The sequence below is a fragment of the Diadema setosum genome, chromosome 1 (genome assembly GCF_964275005.1).
Source record: "Diadema setosum chromosome 1, eeDiaSeto1, whole genome shotgun sequence".
Classification (NCBI taxonomy): Eukaryota; Metazoa; Echinodermata; class Echinoidea; order Diadematoida; family Diadematidae; genus Diadema; species Diadema setosum.
The window spans coordinates 42,151,040-42,170,485 of NC_092685.1; the positions used below are offsets into that span (position 1 = coordinate 42,151,040).

General features: G+C 39.9%; 1 protein-coding gene across 1 annotated transcript in view; it reads right to left on the reverse strand.

Annotated features, from left to right (window-relative positions):
• LOC140237504 (uncharacterized) overlaps positions 1 to 19,446 on the reverse strand; it is a 184,746-nt gene that overhangs the window by 12,551 nt on the left and 152,749 nt on the right. The window contains exons 78-87 of the mRNA XM_072317473.1: positions 13,300 to 13,462; positions 10,256 to 10,443; positions 8,225 to 8,375; positions 7,410 to 7,543; positions 6,293 to 6,479; positions 5,618 to 5,815; positions 3,260 to 3,262; positions 2,834 to 2,884; positions 1,322 to 1,638; positions 363 to 519 (exon numbers count right to left, since the gene is read on the reverse strand). Coding sequence (XP_072173574.1) covers positions 363 to 519; positions 1,322 to 1,638; positions 2,834 to 2,884; positions 3,260 to 3,262; positions 5,618 to 5,815; positions 6,293 to 6,479; positions 7,410 to 7,543; positions 8,225 to 8,375; positions 10,256 to 10,443; positions 13,300 to 13,462 — 1,549 coding nt within the window. The remainder of the gene's footprint in view (positions 1 to 362; positions 520 to 1,321; positions 1,639 to 2,833; positions 2,885 to 3,259; positions 3,263 to 5,617; positions 5,816 to 6,292; positions 6,480 to 7,409; positions 7,544 to 8,224; positions 8,376 to 10,255; positions 10,444 to 13,299; positions 13,463 to 19,446) is intronic.

Here is a 19,446-nt window from a genome sequence, read left to right on the forward strand (position 1 = left end):
TATACCCATTTCTAAAAAAACAAAACAAAACAAAACAAAATGTTGAATGTAGCCTTTATGATTGCTATAGAGTGAAGATGAACCAGTTTCATCACATCAAGTACTGCACTTTTATTTGTGTGAATGTGTATGTGTGCTACAAGAGGAACTAGAGACCCTCATGATCACATTGCAAGTTCATTCGACATTCTGTAGAGGGAAGATTAAATCCAAAGAAGAAGGGACGGAAGAGGAAAATGAGGGAAGACTAGGAGGAGGAGGGAAGACTAGGAGGAGGAGGGAAGACTAGGAGGAGGAGGAAGATGAGGAGGAGGAAGGAGGAGGAGAAGAAGAAGGAGGAGGAGGACACAAGTTATACTCACATAGGCAGACTTTTCCGGAACAACGTCGGGACCGATGGGAGTTTTGCAGCCCACCCAGTTCTCTGCCTCCTCAACTTGACAAGTGCAACTGTCAATCAGTTCCTGGGCATACTTGGGGTCCACCGGCTCGCCCCCTCGCTGCTTGTTCTTACCCCACCTACAGGAGGTGACAGAAATCCATGTAACGTACATGACCCCAATACAATTTATTTGCAGTCAAGTTGGGCATATTTTGGTATGTGTATTGGTCTTGCGCTGTGTAAATATTTGCTATTCTCCTTTTTTTTTTTGTGTGTGTGTGTGTCAAAATTGACCCTGATTATTTGTACATATGAAAGTTAACTCCTAACAGTAATGTTGGTTATCAATTGCCTCTAAAGTGAGAGAAGAATGCGGGAATTTACACATGATAATGGGTTCTGCCCTGTATACTTGTGGTTCAAAAACCAATCAATATGAGAGATTCCTCTCTTCCTAGCAAAGCCTGAATTGTATTTTGTCAATTTTTGGTGATTTAGAAAGAGTTTCTGATAAGGATGTAATATTAGCAATTTTGCACATTACTACAGCTACACATCACTATGACAAGTCGTTTGATACAGAAATCCCCAAAACAACAACAAACAAATAGATACATACAGACTTTGTAAAAATCTTCATTCAATACCAAAAAAAAAAAAAATGTTGCTTCTTATGAATAAGGGAAAATGCAAAGCTAGTGAATATCTATGATTTCAGAACATATGAAGGAGTAAATAATTGGCTATTGTTCAAATTTGGAGCCCAACACCCTCAATGGGTATGATGGCTATGTTCTGTCCTAAGGTGACACTGAACCATGATTTTCACATGAACTTGAAGATTACTGTCTTCCTATGAGCACATCAGCTTCTCTTCCAAGCTTCTCATTTATCATACTGAAATAAAATGCTTTCCTTATGATGCAAGCTCAAGCTCACCTAACGTCAGGTTCACCCTCGGCGTTGGTCGTCATGTACATGTCCCAGTCCAGTGAAGAGACGCCGCTCACTGGAGTGAGCCTACCCGACACATATTCACTGGGGCCTGGCGAGGCTGACCTAGTGGCTGAGCTGTCCCTCGAGTGGGAGCGGGGACGGTCGGGGGACACACCCGCCCCATATCGCTTCCGCAATGTGCGGTCGGGCGACAGGTGGGTGGGGAAATCGCCGTCAACGTCGTCGTCGCCTTCGATGTCGCTGCCGCTCATGGGTTCCTCATCGTTACCTTCCTCATCCTCCTCATCACTGCTTGAATACTGGTCATCAAAAAACAAACAAACACATTTCTATTAAAACAAGAATAGGCTTTGAAAAAGGGGAAATACAGTGTAGATGGAAAACACAGATACTTGTACTCACTTTAAAGACAACAAATAAAATAACTATTATTGTGTGCTAACCGATGTAATGGTTTTATTACCTTATCAAATCTGTCAAGCAGATCAATTCTGGTTATATTTCAGTCCTTGGTAGGCGCTTAATCAGTCAACTTTAGGAAGGTGAAACGTTGTAGAACCGATGGTAATTAAATAGGGTTTCATGCACTGCTTAATACAGCCTTAAGTAAGTCTGGAGTTTTGTAATTGTGTTGGGTGGCCTTTAAAACTGCTAACTAATCATTAGATTGACTGCTTAACTGCACACCTCATCCAAGAAGCTAATAACAATGGGGGGGGGGGGGGGGGAGGGGAACAATGGATATATAAAAGTGGCCTGTTTTTCTGGTAAAATGTTGGGGATGTGCTATAAGACCATACAGACATTGCACTGTACATGTATGTGTACTTCACTGACTAAAAACACAGAGCAGGGATCTTTATGGAAAATTGCTCTCAGTGGTTGACAACATGATTTTATCATTATAAAAATAAAAACAAATAAACAAACACACATACAAAAAAAAAAATCCCACATTGGAGGTACACAAATCTTGTGTAACAAATGAACTACCAGAGGCAAGGAGTAAAAACAATGGATTTCAATCACAAATGCCAAATGCAATTCTTATTTCAGCTGAGATTGGAATCTATAGGTTAACACTAAAAAATTGATAAAGAAACATAAAAAAAAAAATGAAATGACACGAGGGCAAGCAACATAGAACTATGAACAAATTTTCACCAATGGGTGGAAACATAGTATGCAATGTCTAAACTACTTCACAATGTACAGAAATAAATCTAAGGGAATGATGCACGACATTTTATGTCAAGGCAATGGATAATTTTGACCTTAGCCGCTTCTCTGTAACAATATGGGACATGCACAAATACATACACATTGTACAATTGCATATCTCTCTTGGAAAACAAAGGCATTGATTTTACACGTTGCACAACATCGAAACTTATAAAGCTTTAAAAGACGGATGGAAATAAAAGGAAAACCTAAAACACAATCAACAGCTCCGACTGCCAAAGAAGCCTTTGGAATTGTTTTCTTGTTTCATACCTTGGTTGGGCCAACCATGAAATAATCGAATGGTATGGCTGACGATTCGCCCTATCATTCAGGTAAGCACAGTGTTAGCAAGAAGGAAAAGAAAGTTGAATACTGCAGTCTATGTTAGAGCTTGAATGCACTGAGATGTATCGAAATGGAGGGAAATGATCGAAACATTGAAATGACTGGCACGATTGATGTGCGCATTTAATGCCAAATTAAATCTAGGCAGTTTTATAGTCACATCTACTACCCAATTCACATCTTCACACAATGGATTATCTATCACACCATGATGCATCAAACTGCCGTGACAGCCATTTCCATGAATTTGCTAAAGTCAGTGTCGCAGCAAGTGCAACGTCACAGGGAACCTGACTCACAGAACTTCATGGACGCAAGACCAACATTTAACTTGACCATATTAATCTCTACTTCCTGTGACACATACTCTCTCAACTAGTCACTCCCACTAAGATATGACAGTATTATGTCAGCTACATTATGCTCTGTCCACTAAAAAAAAAGAAAAAAAAGAGACGAGTGCTGATGGTGTACAGAAGTCTATGAAGACCCACTCCATATCCTATTAGAATACAACAAATCATATATGCTTTGTCACAGTCTACCTTTCTGTACAGGCACCACAGACATTACATCATGATCCTTCACATTATTTACACCAAATATGTTAAAAGTCACCGAAAGAATGGTTGATAATTGGGGACAACACAACACAGTACCTTTGTTCTCATGCAGTTTATGCGAGAAGCAAGCTTACGGGCTTTCAAACGAAGTCTCTTCTTGCGACTCACGCGACTGGCCATATTGTACTATATCTCTCTCCCGCGAACACAACAAACAGCACAAAAACAGAACTGTTCTGCTGCAGATCCGATAGCGAGTACAGGCAGCAAGTTTTTCACTAACGCCCGTCAGGGAAACGGCCGGGGTACACTGAACACGATCCCCGATCTAAGGCCTCACCCATGACTTATGGCAAGGCAGAAATATCCCTATGTCCCAAGTCAAACAGGTCTGGACACATTAGATCTTGACTGTCTCGTCAGATAAGATAGTGCAAATCTCCTCTGCAAAGCTGCACCTCCCCTAGTGACTAAGCAGCTCAGATCATGAGTGGGCAGCTCCTTTTTATTCCACCTACGTTCTCTCTCGGCATTCATCCGAAACCTTTTCACTGAGACAATCAAGGCTAAACACCACTAAAATGCCTCGTTCCGATTCAACAGAGTGGGACAATTACATGTTTGTCAGACTGCCTTCCGCTCTAGGTTTCCTGAACTGAGGCCACAAATGAATGATTTTTCATCTGACGTGATGCCATGCTACAAGGTGTTGGAGGTTAATGAGGGTCAAAGTTCAAGGGACTGCTCCAGGTAACTGTACTAAACAGAATTGTTTCAATGAAATACTTCCAACTGTACATATAGTGTTGGGAGCTCAAATTTTGCAATAGGATTTCCACAGAATTTGCGTCAGTAAAATGAAAAGTTGAAACATCAACATTTTATTTGTCTCCTTTGACTTCACCCAAAGTAATGCAATATACATGTACCTATATGTAAAGAACAGATTACTGAACAAGCTTGTTCCATACATTAGTAAGAGCTTGAGAAGACAGACGAATAATGATACTGCAGTGATTTATTCAGTATTAATTGAATATAACTTCTGAACGAGATGCATCATTAAAGAAAGAATTGCATGCATGCAGGAGTAAAAGATTAATGAAGCATTTTCAAATGATATATCAACAAAATCTGGAATTATGAGAGAATTGTATAGGTGAAAAGGAAGATGTAAACAGTAGTAAATGTACAACTCTTAACACTGAATTAAAAAAACCAAACTTCTACCACTAAAAAAGTTGAGGTGACAGAGATGACAGTGTAGTGTCAACATCTCTACAGAATTGGCGAGACCTTTAAAACAAGGAGACAGAATGATGGACAGGACTGTTAGATGAATCAAGCGTAAGTTGGTACAGAGCATATGGGATGATATAAATTTGTCAAAATGCACAGCATTTTCAAGGCATGGCACATGGCTTATAGTAAAGAATTTGTTATATTCTGCAAACATGGTGCAAGACTAGCACGACTGGAAATTTTCTCCTTTTCCCTAATGAGATGAGAAAGATGGATGAGAGGATTGTAAGTTTGCAATGCTTTGTTAGTACACAGTTGTGATGCGCCATATTTCTTGACCTCAAACTAGCAATCGTGCATCTCGGAAGATGGCAGCCTTCCTATCTTGAGACCAAAATGCTCAAGAATTCATCTGAAGGAGATGAAATTGAAATAAATATTACATGTACTGGAGAAAAAGTCTCCTGCATTTGCCAAAAAACAAACCCCCCCCCCAAAAAAAAAAAAAAGAGAGAAAAAGAAACTGATTTCTGAATTTTCCTCCCATGCTCATTGCATATGCTTCCAAATGAAGATATCTGCATTCTAGGCAAGTAAACACAATGACAGATATAACCCGGAAATATGTGAATACGTTTTTTCTGATGAGTGACCAATTTATGGGGCAAATTATTTGTATAGGGCCCCATTTATGGGGCAAATTACATTGTATTTGTATAGGGCCCCATTTTTCTCTCTCTCTTCTTTAATTCTTTAAAACAACAACAACAATTTATGCAAGCTCTCTGTTGCAGAACCCCCCCCCCCCCCCAGCTCCAATTATCTCTCTGATACATAAAGGAGGGCTTCAATTTTTTTAAGGATGAAGATTTAGCTAAATCAACTACAGTACACCGACACTCACCGTGGCAGTGATTCTTTCCAATTTCCGCTGGAACTTGCTGACCCTCGCAAAGACCTCGTCGGCATAGCGACGCAGCTCGTCCATCTCCTCCTGAATCTCGGCCGCGTCGTTCTGGTCGCAGCGCTGCATCAGGGAGCGGGCGTAGCTTTCGATCTCGTCTAGCCGCACCTGATTCAGTTCGATCTCATGTTGGAATGCCTGGATAGGGTATTATAGTGGGTAAGATGGGTTAGACATAGGGATAATGAAATGAAATGAAAATAACAGTACCTTGGGTAATTACAATGTGACATCATCTCTTAGAGTATTAAGTTTGCAGCAAGCTGTGTTCAATTTCACAATCTTTCACAATTCATTTGATAAATAACTAAACTTTCCCCCACTGCATCGTTTGGCAGTCAGCAATTATATAGCTTATGAGAAATTACATGTGTATGATAAAATGTATAACTGCAGCAGAATCAAGTGCGGCTGACAAAACTCACTGAATGAAAGTCCTTGATAATGTCATACGCATACACTGTATGCAGTATACAGTGTACTTCTTTGTGTTTACTCTATGTGAATTTTGTGAATCAACTGATAATTCATTTTATTCTCTTAGCTCTGGAGCAGAGGCTATAGCTTTTTAAGCACGAGATGGCATGACCTTAGAGTGACCATATGTCAACTGACCTTCATCTGTTTGGTTTTGGTGGAGATGTCCGACTGGGAGAAGTGCTCGATGTTGGTCAGCTGAAGGTCCAGCTCGGTCAGCCAGACCACCATGCTCTCCCTGGTCCCTTCAAACTCGTCCCTTAGGCCTTGCTGGGCCCTCAGCCTCCGTAACACGCTGCAGCACCTCCTGGCGAGAGCATCCCACCTGTTGGATGATGAACAGGAGAGGGCGGTGTTACTCTTTAATTACAATCATTTAACTGTATGAATGAGCAATGTTTTCACCACAAAACATTCAATCTGCTACTCTGATAAAATATTTTCTTACATTTTTATAATGGCCAATTACTGAGGGTTGACTTGGCCATTGCACCAGCCACAAAATACAATCAAATACCTGCTTTATATTCTAACCAAGATAAGTTAATAACAGCAAACACTGCAAATTGAAGAAATCAAATGTCTGGATGCTAACTGATATTGCATCATTGTGATACATTCCCCCAAATGAAAATGAAATCATGATGTTATGTCATGACTAATGCTACCACATCAGCAGCTGGAGCATATACAGACTTGGCACCAAACATGTTACTATGTAATACTGCTTCTGACAGAGGGTGGCTTCTACTCCTGTATGCATAATGGCTGTCTGTTGGTCATGGCACACATTATTTCAGTTACCAACATGTATCCTACTGCTAACTACACCTTGTCAGCTGGAGCACCTTGATCTATTCTTGTCCTCCAATAAACTCCAGTGAGGTGTCATTTAGAAATGTTGTGTCCATCCGACCATCTGAAGTTTCCATTTCTACGTTACTATCATAATAAATCTATATCACATACATCTTTGAGACACACTTTCGATTACACACACATGTTTCTTCTTTTTTTGTAGGATGCTAGTTGGACAGAAAAAAAAAAATGAATGAAACCATAAAGACAGTCATCATTATTTTACAATTTACATGTTGCATCTAGACTTACCGGTACTTCACCTTTTATACTTATATCTTGTTTGCAACTTTTCCCCCGTATAGCAGCTTGTGGTTATAGCCGTGATCTGATTTTTTTGTTCTTTTTGTGTGTGTGTGTTTATTCGTTTTGAACGTTTACCCCCTCTGTGCCTCACCTATCGTTTGCTGTGTGCACAAGGCTCCTGAGTTGGTTGGCACTGTCTGTCCGCCCCTCCCTGGCCAGGCGACGATACTGCTTGTTCAGCATCTCTAGCTGGGCAAGGTTTTCATGGACTTTACGCTGGAATGCCTGGTGGGATTTAATCAAACGGACATTTATGCAAAGAATGCTTATTTAAGAATCATGATTTCACTGAACACCACGAGAATAGATCAAAATAAAAATCAATTCAGTAACTTTTCTCTTGATGGATAGTGGCAGATTCCTCTTGCATGAAATTCTTCTTGTCCGATTCGACAATATAAAATTGCATTAAAGCAATTAAACACATGTAATGCATTATAGATAAAACAGTACTTTGAAGGTTTTCTTCTTTTGTTTTCAAAATGCAACAAGTAACCTGCCTATGAATGACCATCAATTAAACTTCATTACTGAGGTTGGATACATATGCCCTTTTCTTCTGCTGCTGTTATCTTTTATCAGGGAACACAGGCCTATAAACTTTCCCTTGATTTAGGGCATACACATAGGCAAAATACATGTATCACTGCTTCTATATCAACCTTCCCTAACCTCTCTTAACAAGTATACTAAAGGGGAAAGACACCAGGGCCATGGAGAACTCTACACTGGTAGCATCTGCTTCAAGATGATGTCTCAATGTTAACCCTTTGAGGACTTGCTAACTTTGCTTTAACACATGTTTCCAATAGACGTCTGCCTGATACCTCAGAACTATAGTCTCTAATGGGTTAATGTGTAAAGAGAGAGGCGAAAATAAAGATAGCCTCAGTTCCAGCCACTCACTTCAAATTTCTTGATTTCCTCCTTGATGATGATGTAGGGTGTGGATGAGGTATTGGGGGTGGCTATCATCTGCTCGCTCTGCTCCAGCCAGTCAGCGAACCGGTTGTAGTCTTCCTTGAACTTCTGCCACAGCCTCCATGTCTCCTCAATCCTTTGGGGAAATAAGAATAAAGAGATGGAATATTAATGGTTTTAGAATACTCTTGGGCTAGCACAGCGCAACAGCAGCTTTATCAGTACACCTGGAATTTAAACTTGGACTGTACATTAAAGGACAAGTTCACCTTCATTAACATAAGGATTGAGAGAATGTAGCAATATTAGTAGAACACATCATTGAAAGTTTGAAATCCGTTCAAAAGTTATGAATTTTTGAAGTTTTTGTGCAGTCACCGCTGGATGAGAAGACTACTGCAGTGTATGATGTCACATGCGTACAACAATATAAGGAAAATATAAAGAGAATTTCACAAAATTTCATCTTTTGAAAAAAGTACACATTCCCTTGACTCGTTACTGACATGTTATGGGTAATGTTATTCCCATTGCCGTTAGAAAGAGGCAAGTCAAGTGCTCTTTTATTATGCGAAAAAAGTGAAAATATGTTGAATTTTCTTTACACTTTCTTTATACTGTTGTACTCATATGACATCATGAGCCTTAGTAGTCTCCTCATCCAGCGGTTCCAACACAAAAATTTTAAAAATTCATAACTTTTGCATCGATTGTCCAATTTTCCTCAACCCTTCACTGATGTGTTCTACTAATATTGCTGTATTCTCTCAATCCTTATGTTATTGAAGGTGAACTTGTCCTTTAACGTACGGAATTGTAACCCAAAGGTGTCAAAATGCTTATATAGCAAAGATGTCAGCATGACAGCTAACATGGCTGCACACTAACCCCTTTTTTTTTTTCTACTGGTCCAACCTTTTTGTCTGATCTGTAGGTACCCAGTTTTTGCATTTTTTACTGGTCCATTCCTAAACAAGTCACTGGTCCAACAGTGATTTTTACTGGTCGGGGACTGTTGGACCAATGCCAGTGTGCAGTGTTGCAAAAAAGACCATTATTGTAAGGACAACCTTAGCAAACTGATAAATCTTTTTACTGTAAACAGGAGCTTCCTAAACAACCAAATACTCCTGACCATTTTGTTAGGTTTCCCTGAATAATTAACGCTGCACAAGTTTCACTTGCATTGTTCGTAACAGTCCAAGCGCAGAAAAAAAAAAAAAACAGAAAAAAATCTGCTGTACAAACAAATCTTTTATACGGGTTCAAATCCTTCACGAAGCCTATCAATCATTTAAATACTTGCCTTGTTTGTATTCAAATGGCTGTAGCTTTGATCAAGCCTAATATTTGCATCTTGAATGACATGAATCACCAGCTTAACTGCAATGTTGTAATAATGACCTAATAGATTAAAATGGATGTAGCCTTTAAACAAGTCTAACGAAGACATTCTCTGCAGATCGATGATCAAAAGTTCATCATTGAAGTCACGGTGTTCCAGTAGGCACCTAGCACCTAGCTCAAAGAATTGAAACTTTATCATTGAAGTTCTGTTGTTGCAGCACTGCACCTTGTTTGAATTCGAATGGCTGTAGGCCTTGATAAGATCTTAAAGACAACATCGTCTTTTCTTAAAATTATGATAGGGTTCTTGTATCAAGTTGCTTTTTATTGCAACTGATGGGAAAACTGGTATTCATCAATATGATGTAAGTCAATGAAGGGTAATTTGTCAATCAGTTGCAGTCATCACTTTTATGTTATGTTCTAATACTGCATGTACACCTTTTTTTAAAGATTTGAATACCTGTATTCTTTGATCAAGTCTCAAGATGAAATGATCATTTACATTCTGATGCTACTACTGTATGTACTCCACAGGATTCAAATGGCTGCAGTCTTCAGAATGCATCTTTAAGATGACATAATTGATAGGACAAGGACTGACAGCATTAGTCAGAGTTAGCCATCTTAAAATGAGCTGCTGTGACAGTAAGTAGGAGCAGCCCTTACCTCATCTTCCTCTCAGCTGACAGGGTGCAGATGCTGTGCCAGCGCTGGTCCAGGGTCTGGGTGGCAGTCCGGATGGCCTCGCAGTCGGCGTCTGTGGAGCAGGCGTCCTGGTCGTGTAGGAGGACCTCACACAGGTTTAGTACTGATGCCACACCACTGCTGTGCCGCGTGATGTCTTTGTGCAGCTCCTGCAGAATGCAAACAAGCCGCAAAAAATGAGTCACTTCGACATGAAGAAGGATGGGGGGGGGGGATGGGAAGGAGGATCAATGATGAGAATTCAACTGTGTATTTCACATTACTCCTTTCAATCTATCACAAAACATGACAATTAAACACACACATGCATATAAGTGTGGTAGCAACATTCTCAGATATTCTGTCATTCATTCATTTCTACTATACACACTTCCCAAAAATACATAAATGAATATACAACCTACAATGTACGTGTACATGCACATTTTGCCACGGGGAGAAATTCAAGTTCTCAGAATTCAGGATTTCTGCTCACTGAAAAAGGAATTATTTCATATATAAATCCACCTAATTCCACAAAAACAAATGACTAAGGTGACAATTTCATCTAGGATAAAGATACACTGACTGTCAGTTAGGCCTACAGCAGTTGAAATGAAATGACTGATAACTTAAAGGGATTGTATAGCTTTCGTTGAGACATAATTTCAGGTTTCTAACATTTTTTGGTGAGATAATGAGAAACCTCTTATGAAATGTGAAAGAGCATGTAATTCTATGAGGAATTCAACGTTTATTTGATGAAAATTGGTTTTGAAATGGCTCAGATATCCAAAAAAGAGCAATTCTAACAAAGTGCGGGACTCACACTTTATCACGATCACTTTGTTTTACTTTGTTTTTGGATGTTTCAGTCATTCCAAACCCGATTTTCATCAAATAAACTTTGAATTCCTCTTAAAATGGTATGCTCTGTATTATATCATAAGTGTTTTCTTGGTATCTCACAAAAAGTTAAAAGCCCAATTCTCATCTCCACCAATACTGTACCATCCCTTTAAATGCAGACAGCTGATTGGTAGTTGCCTAATTGTTGCTTTGATGATATGACGATTGCAGTTTTTGCAACACTTTTTGCAGTAACAAGGCCCTGATGGGCTATTATTCGCAAATTTTTCTCATAAATATGCTTCTGATTACAATAACAAGGCAGCAAGTGCAGAGTAACAGCACTCTAGCCAATGAGGGTGGGTCATTTGAACCATGGGTGTCTGAATGTGTGTCCTACCACAGAGAAATCTTGCGGATGCAAAACATAATAATGGTAGCTGTTTATAACGGTGGGAGAATGCATCAGTAGAAGTAACCCTTCTTTGACCCTCTCACAATAGGGATTTTTTTTCTTCTTATTTACTTTTTTTGGAGGGGGGGGGGGGAGCTGCAGAGGGTGAAATTTGTTTTTCTGAGCTGTGTGCCGTCCCACGGTCCACTGGCTCTATCCATTCAACCTGTCAAATCGGGCTCTTTTTACCGTGGGGTTTGTTGTTTCTCTCTGCCTTTGTGGAGGCATTCATGCCCGGGACACTTTGTCTGTAACCCTATAGCTCGGCATAAACGGTCTCCCGAGATTTTCACCGCACACTAGCTAGCTCTCCCAGAATAGGCCACGAAAGAAGAGATTCTCTCACGACAGAGCAGAGAATTTATAACCTCATCACACTCCTTTCATATGAATGAATAGTGAGAAATAATTCTGCATTCAATCGGAAAGCGAATAACGGAAATTCGTTTTTGTTCGACGGTAACAATCTTGGCACTCTAATGGATACATACTGATGCATCATTATAACTTTTTTTAATGCTCAATAAAATGTCATGATCTGTAAATGGCTTTGCTTCCTGAATTCCACACAAATAAACTTTAAGTTGTATATTGTAACTCTTAGGTATTAAAATGTTATCACAAAGGAAACAAGAACTGTGACTCAGTATAGATCTTTGTTTCTTTATTCTAGAGCTACATGTTTTGCTTCCCTTTCTTTTTTTTTTTTCTTCTTCTGCACAATAACAGATATGGATGAAAAATGTAAAGATATTCATAAACAAGCCTTGAATGAAAGCTAAAAGTAAACAAACAACACATCCTGGGCCTTGGTTAATAAATGTATAAACAGCTTACTGAAATCAGAGCATGTTATGATATACTCTCAATGCCATTCTTCTTGAAAGCAGCTGCCTGACAAGTGCTAATCAGCTATTATCTTTAATATTTCATTTGCATATAGGTGTTTCTTTGTTTGTTTGTTTGTTTTTTTTTTTTGCTTGTCAGCTGAAACCCAGAAGTGGAAGGAGAAAGATGAGCGGGTTAAGACTTTTCTTTTTTTTTTTTTGTGCTTGTCAGCTGACGAAATCCAGAAGTGGCCCCCCCCCCCCCCCACTTTTGAAAACTCTCCGCCGGCCCTGACCATCACTGAGCTTCACTGCAAGTACTGTACATGGTGGTTGTTACTGTTTGTACATGTTGATTTGAATTCATTGAACATTGTCACTAAGGAAACACTTTAAATAAACCCTTATGACAAGACTGCGAGTCTCTGCATGTGATGCAGACAGTCAGATGCCCATTGAGAAACATATATTTTTGTGTAAAATAATGTTTTGGTTTCAAACTGGGAAACTTGGACATACTACACGTAAGTATGCTACATGAAGTGTCGGAAGAAACACATTTTTCATTTAAAAGCATATTTTCATGTCTTTATAAAGGAAAAATGTATCAAATATGGTAAAAACAAAACCAAAAACATACTAGTTGGCAGGACTGTGATGAGCAAGTTACTGAAAGCTTTGAGTCCACTCCTAAGGAATAGGTAATAAGGGAAAGCTGCTTTCAATGGATTTGAACCACTGACCTCATGATTGAGAGTCTGTGGTCTTATCAACTGGGCCACAATGGTAAATACATGTACTGCAAGCACTGTTACATTAATGACTGCAAATCTCTTGACCTTCCCTAAGAAAAATGGGGGGCCTGGGATGTCTGGACTTGGAATGTCTTGGCTCACCTCGTGCATTTTCTGCTTGGCCTCGATCTCCACCATCTGACAGGTCTCGTAGGTGAGCGGCGTGTTGAGCTCCCGCTCCACCCGGCTCAGCCACTGCCTCAGCTTGCTCATGTCCTGCTCCAGCTGCTGGACAGCGGTCAGCGTGTCCTTCAGTTTCTTCACCCTGGGAGTACCAAAACAAAAACGAGACATTCAAAAAAAAAAAGATGTAAGCAACTTCTGACAGGGTTTCTCCTGTGATCCAGCTCACTTTATCCACCAAGCACTCTTTTAACTTCTAAACATAGATTGAACATCAATGAGGCATCACCCTGCCTCATTGGTAAATATGAACTTCAGTAACCAAAACATAGCTGTCCAATTGTAGGCATGTTGACGATATCCACGGGATTTATAAGCAATTTTGTTCTGATACTGAAATGGCATCAAGTTTACTTCTTGTATTTTTCTGTCTTTAAAGGGACAACTTAATCACAGGTCTGCTTTTGATATCAAACTCCATCATCATTTCTCTCATATACCCAACAACATAAAAAGTGCCTTCCCTTGGAAAATCACACAAGAACACTGCAGAATAACATAACTCAGATCCCTGAACAAGATGATAATTTCATTCGCTCAGTGGACAATTGGTAAGATGATTTACTGGGGTTTATGTGCCTTTACAGGACACCTTTTCATGAAATATGAAATGAAGACTGAATGCAGAATAACATCAAAACTCAGACCTCTGAACAAGATGGTTCTTATTCATTTGCTCATTGGACACTATGTAAGATGCTACCACCACCTTGCATAAAAGGTTGTTATTGTGTACTTTTGATGCTTTTGACAAAAAGAATATTCACACAGGTTTATGTACCTTTACATGACACATTTCCATGATGTTGAAAAAGAAAAAATTGAGGAAAGATAACCTGTGTTGATTATTACCTAGGCTGTAGAAGGCTTAAAAATGACAACTCCTGATCATCCTGAACTATGCCATTCTTCTCTCCCTCCACCGCCAGCACTGCCCGAGGGAGCGATGGCGAAACGGGCGGAGAAGAGAGCGACGACGCCTTAAAGTCTTTGGCGGGTGTCTTTAAGAAATCTGTCTCCATTTTCATTGTTGAGGGGGGTGCGAGATTCAATTTTGTCCAATGGAGGAACTTTATCCCCCTCTCCTATTCACCCTCATTCAGGTCTGTGTGAAACACATATTGATTTCCTCCGCTTTGTACTCCTCTGAAACGGCAGTGGTGTAAGCTGGCACATTATATGCGCAGTAATCGTCTTGATCAAAGGGGGAACCGGGCAGAAATCAATAGAGCTTACGATGTCCAGAGATAGGCCGTAGCACTGGAAGAATGGCCACTGCTACACATTCAATGCAGCGTCCTCTCATGACTCATGTCAAAGTGAACGGCATTTAAAGATATTCATGCACACACAGAAAAAACAGCAACAAATATATAGCATTTTTCCAAAGACACAAATTCGCAGTCTGTCACAACATTCCACCGTTAGGTCTTCATCCACTGTTGTCAGCCAGACGTTCGCTCACAAACATTTGCATTTGATAATTCCTTCTGCAATAGTAGCGTGAGGTGATTAAGATCTCAAGAAGTACAATTGCACGTGGTCTCGGCAGTTACAGCTCATGAGTGTCATGCAGAAAGCTCAGTTCTTCTCAAAAAGACAAAGATAATGTCCCCTCCACTGTGATTAACTGTCTATGAAGCACAGCATGCTCAAAGAGACAAAGACATTATAAACTGGGGAGATGCCTCAGAGAACATTTCAATGTATTGAATGCACTCATAGATTTGTCAGGCACGCAAACAATCATTACGGTTAGCTCATAGAGAGTATGACTCAGAGAACACTAATGCCGAAATACTTGGGACGCTTATTCCATCTGATTAGGTAGTGAAAAACTGTCTCCCAGGACTCATCGCCCACGGTCAAATCTCATATCTGACTGATTTGCTCTTGATTTCGCCACAGCACTGACCTGACGGACACATCAGACTTTTTTCCCCTCAATGGGGGGAAACTGACACACGCATATTCAATCAGTGATTGAGTTATGATAGATGGGTACTTCTCTGGGGACCAACATCCTTCCTACTTTTGAAGGAAAGTAGGGAAAAAAAATATGACACAGCCACACTTTCGAGAAAGTGGATTATTTCCAATAATGCGAGTCTAGCCAGCTGAAACCGGAGCAAGAGAAATGGAGGCAAGTTTATTTCAATGATTTGAGCTGCTACCATCTGGTAGGTTCATCATGGCTCAAGGTTCCCTATTATGCTGTCTCATGTGTAGGCATGATGCAGATTCATGTAATCCCGACACAACATGCATGTCATCCAATGCAAACACACACACATTCGTAACCAGATTTTTCACAAGTTACAAGCGGTGATTGACACATTGCTCAATGCCAGGCACCCTCTGTTTGTTCTCCCGCTCAAGTTGCAAATAATCCATCCAATATAACATCCACTAAGAAGTCCTTGCCCACAGTCTTCCTGTTGTAAAGTTTCCTATGTGTAATCAACAACTGCACATTATGCAATTGTACAACTTCGAGATGATGTCATCCAGCGTCCATCCATTTGACAAGTTTCAAACTCCAAATCAGATGAGGGCACCTCTACTACTCAGTGTCACTGGAAGTTCTCACTTCATTTCTGGCAGCTTCCAGCGATATGGATTCAGATTGCATGTTTACAGACAGCTACACTCTGCAAAGAAGCAATCTTTAACACTTCACCTCAACTGCAGCTTGTAAAGGATGCATGCTGCATGGACATGAATGGGCTACTTTTGCAGAGCAATGCTACTGCAAAAGTAAAATCAGGTGTAGCTAGCTAACAGGTGTAACTGATATGTATCTATGACTCTCACACTTCTTCAAAAAGCCTGCATGCCAGTGCTATAATAGAGTTATCCCACAAATAATAATGGCATGGGAAGTACCACTATACTGCCCGGTGCTGGCCTCCTGTTTCGCACAACGAAGATTTCAAAATATGCTGGTACACGAGTAATTCCTCATTTCCATTGGCCACTCATTTACGGAGTTAATCCTCTTATCCTTCACTGGGAGACCATCCTGTCCCCTGAGTTTATATGGCAGTAGTCAGGGCCAAGTAAATCTTGACAGAGCTGATTATCAGATCAGCAAACACTTAGAATGGAAGAAAAGCTGTATAATAGCTCCCTTTCTTTCCTTCCTTGATACAACTTTGTAGTCACGCAATGCACACTATAAAGATCAAAAACTGAACAGGTTGGAATTCCTGCTGGAGATGTGATGTTCACAAAAGAGCGATCCAGGGGGACTCTGAGGGCAATGGGAGGCATAGCAATATATCCATGACATGAAGAGATATACAAGACAACATATAAATATATATCCCGCTTCATGCATCCATTCATTCAGCAGCTGCTCAGCAGTATCAAAGATCTACTTGTTTTGTTCCACGAGTGCCCGGTCTTGACCCCAGCGTGATAAATCAACGTCGCTGACAGGCAACCTGCAGCCAAATGACAAGTCAAAATTCTTCTCGTCGTTTGATCAAATCTGGTTTAAACCGGGAGCTCTAGACTTTCACAAGTTGCCTTCTCGGTGTTTATAAGTCCCGTGTTGTTGCACTGCTTTCACTGGTCTTTCAGCTGCGAGTATCAAACATACATACTCTCCTGGGTTGTCTTCGGACCCTTTAAAAAGATCTTTGAATAGCTGGAGCATACCGACGCATTGCTTGCACTCACACAAGGTTCTCAAGAAATCAATACCACGCGTTATGAATGAGACTTCAGGGCTGATTCCACTACTACTAGTCTACTTCTCCGGCATCCATTGATCCTCTGCAAAATGAGACCACAATTATTTAGCGGTAGCTGGGGGCCCCAAAACAATGACTCTTTCTCAGAGCGATACCAAACTATTATGAGCAGGCTTCCACTCTGGTCACGTGATCCAGGGGATCAGCTGTAAGAATGGGCAAGGAGCTAGCGGCCCTCTCTTTTCAGTTCTCAGTTCTACGATCTCACTGCAGTGTTGTGGCTTTCCAGCTGACGCCTCTGTGTGGAATCTGAAGACTGTAAACAGACATTAGTGGTGCCAACTGTATGTTCTGTCCACAGTAATAATTGTCCAGTAGAGTCTCTTCAAAGTTGATCCAAATCAATCCAGATTTTAAAGATGGTGTACTGAAGATCAAATCCTCCCACAGTTCATTGTCCAGGCTGTGTTTGTACAGTGTGCCAAGAAATGGCTCCCACTGTACATAAATGCAGCTAGGGCTATAAAGTGAGTGACCTTGATTCAGCCTCTTCTCTCTCTCATAGCAGCGATCTCATGGGGGAAAAGGCCCCAGACAGAGGTTGGGTTGAGGGGGTGACCCATTTGAGGCATGCAGTCTGAACAGGACATTGCCTTTCCTTGCAATCAGCAATCTCTCTCATCATTAGTCTTGCTTCATCAGACCCTTCTGAATTTTCTCCTAAAAATATAGCTAATATGAAGCCTTGTGACTCGCATACCCTCAAATTGAATAGTTTTAGTGTATAAACAAATTTTCTTCAGTGGTGCATACTAACTTCTTATCTTCTAGTCTGATATTGAGACTCAGAGTCATTTCAGTACTACAATACTGAAGATTAGTTTGTTGTTACATTATCACCTGTAAACCCCACAAATTCTCAAAACCTCATTCTATCTCTAATCTCTCACACACCCCTAAGGATTCACTTTGGCAAACACATACTGTAACAATACAATACAAGAACACCTCATGACAATAACAATGTACAGTTGTGAGAATGAAATAATAAAGTAATGGATATTAAGACTTTCTTCATTCACAATTATACTAAATAAACCACTATAAATAAATTTTGTGTGAGACTAAATCCATAACTACCCCTCCCTCACCCCCTCCCCCCCCCAAAAAAAAAAAAACCACCAAAACAAAACAAAACAAGCAAGCTAAAATACCTGGTATGATTCTATAATGCACATCTGTATTGGTTCTTTTCAAGTCACATAATTTGGAATAGGATTTAATCATTTTTTTTTTTTTTTTGAGTTTTGCTGGTCTATGTGATTTAAATATGGGTAAGTGACAGATCTGCTTTAGCAACGTATGTATGAATTCAAAATAAAGTAAGTTTTTCAAACCAACACACACACTACACATATTTCATCTTTCTCAAATAAACAAATCCCCAGTGACCCCATGATGCTGAAATACCTCTGTAATTTCCTTTGCAGACAAATATGAGGGCAGTTGATTGAAATAGCAGAATCAACCTCAAACTCTAGCTGCGACACATCTTATAAAAGAGAACCGCGACTAACCCTCACTCAAAGTCTGGAAAAGTATGGAAGGGTTCAGTTTACAGCTCCCTCCCACTCACATTCCTCATCATCTTAAAATCATTACAAAAAGACTGACATATGAAACACACACACACATGCACAATGAAGAATATACGAGAATGGCTGGGATTACTCAGGTCTGTTCTAAATGTGAATGAAAATCATTGGTGACAGCCAAATATCCTGCAACCATGCTAGTGAAAATTGTTTTAATAATTTTACAGTGATTCTGGAAAAAAAAAACCCAACAAATCAATATAAAAAAATTGTAGAGAGGTGTATATTTCTTTTTGTATTCTTGATCATCATTATATTGGAGTAAGAAAGTGAAAGAAAACAAAAATAAATAGCACTAACGTGAACGATTGTGCTATCTCTTTAACTCATCTTTTTTTTCCTTTTTTTTTTTACAGAATGGGGAGGGGTAGAGGCAGATCAAATCTGTCTAGTCATTGCTTTGAATATGTGGTACCATAAGTCACTATATGAGTACTCTAGTACACAATACCAAATAGCCAATCTTTGCACTTTCTCTGTTGTTTAGGTGCATATTTTTTTTTTCATTCAAATGGAAAATGTGATATATGAATATGTATTGCAGAGCTGGCAAAGAAGAAGCAGAGTCATATGGAGTTGGAATAAAGTATGGGACTAATGAGGTATTGAAAACGGATCACTGTCCTCTAAACCTATCATGACGGTGAGATTCACTGTCCGATGTCACTGTGGCTATCCATTGCTGGTACAGTAGATTACAAACGACGACACCA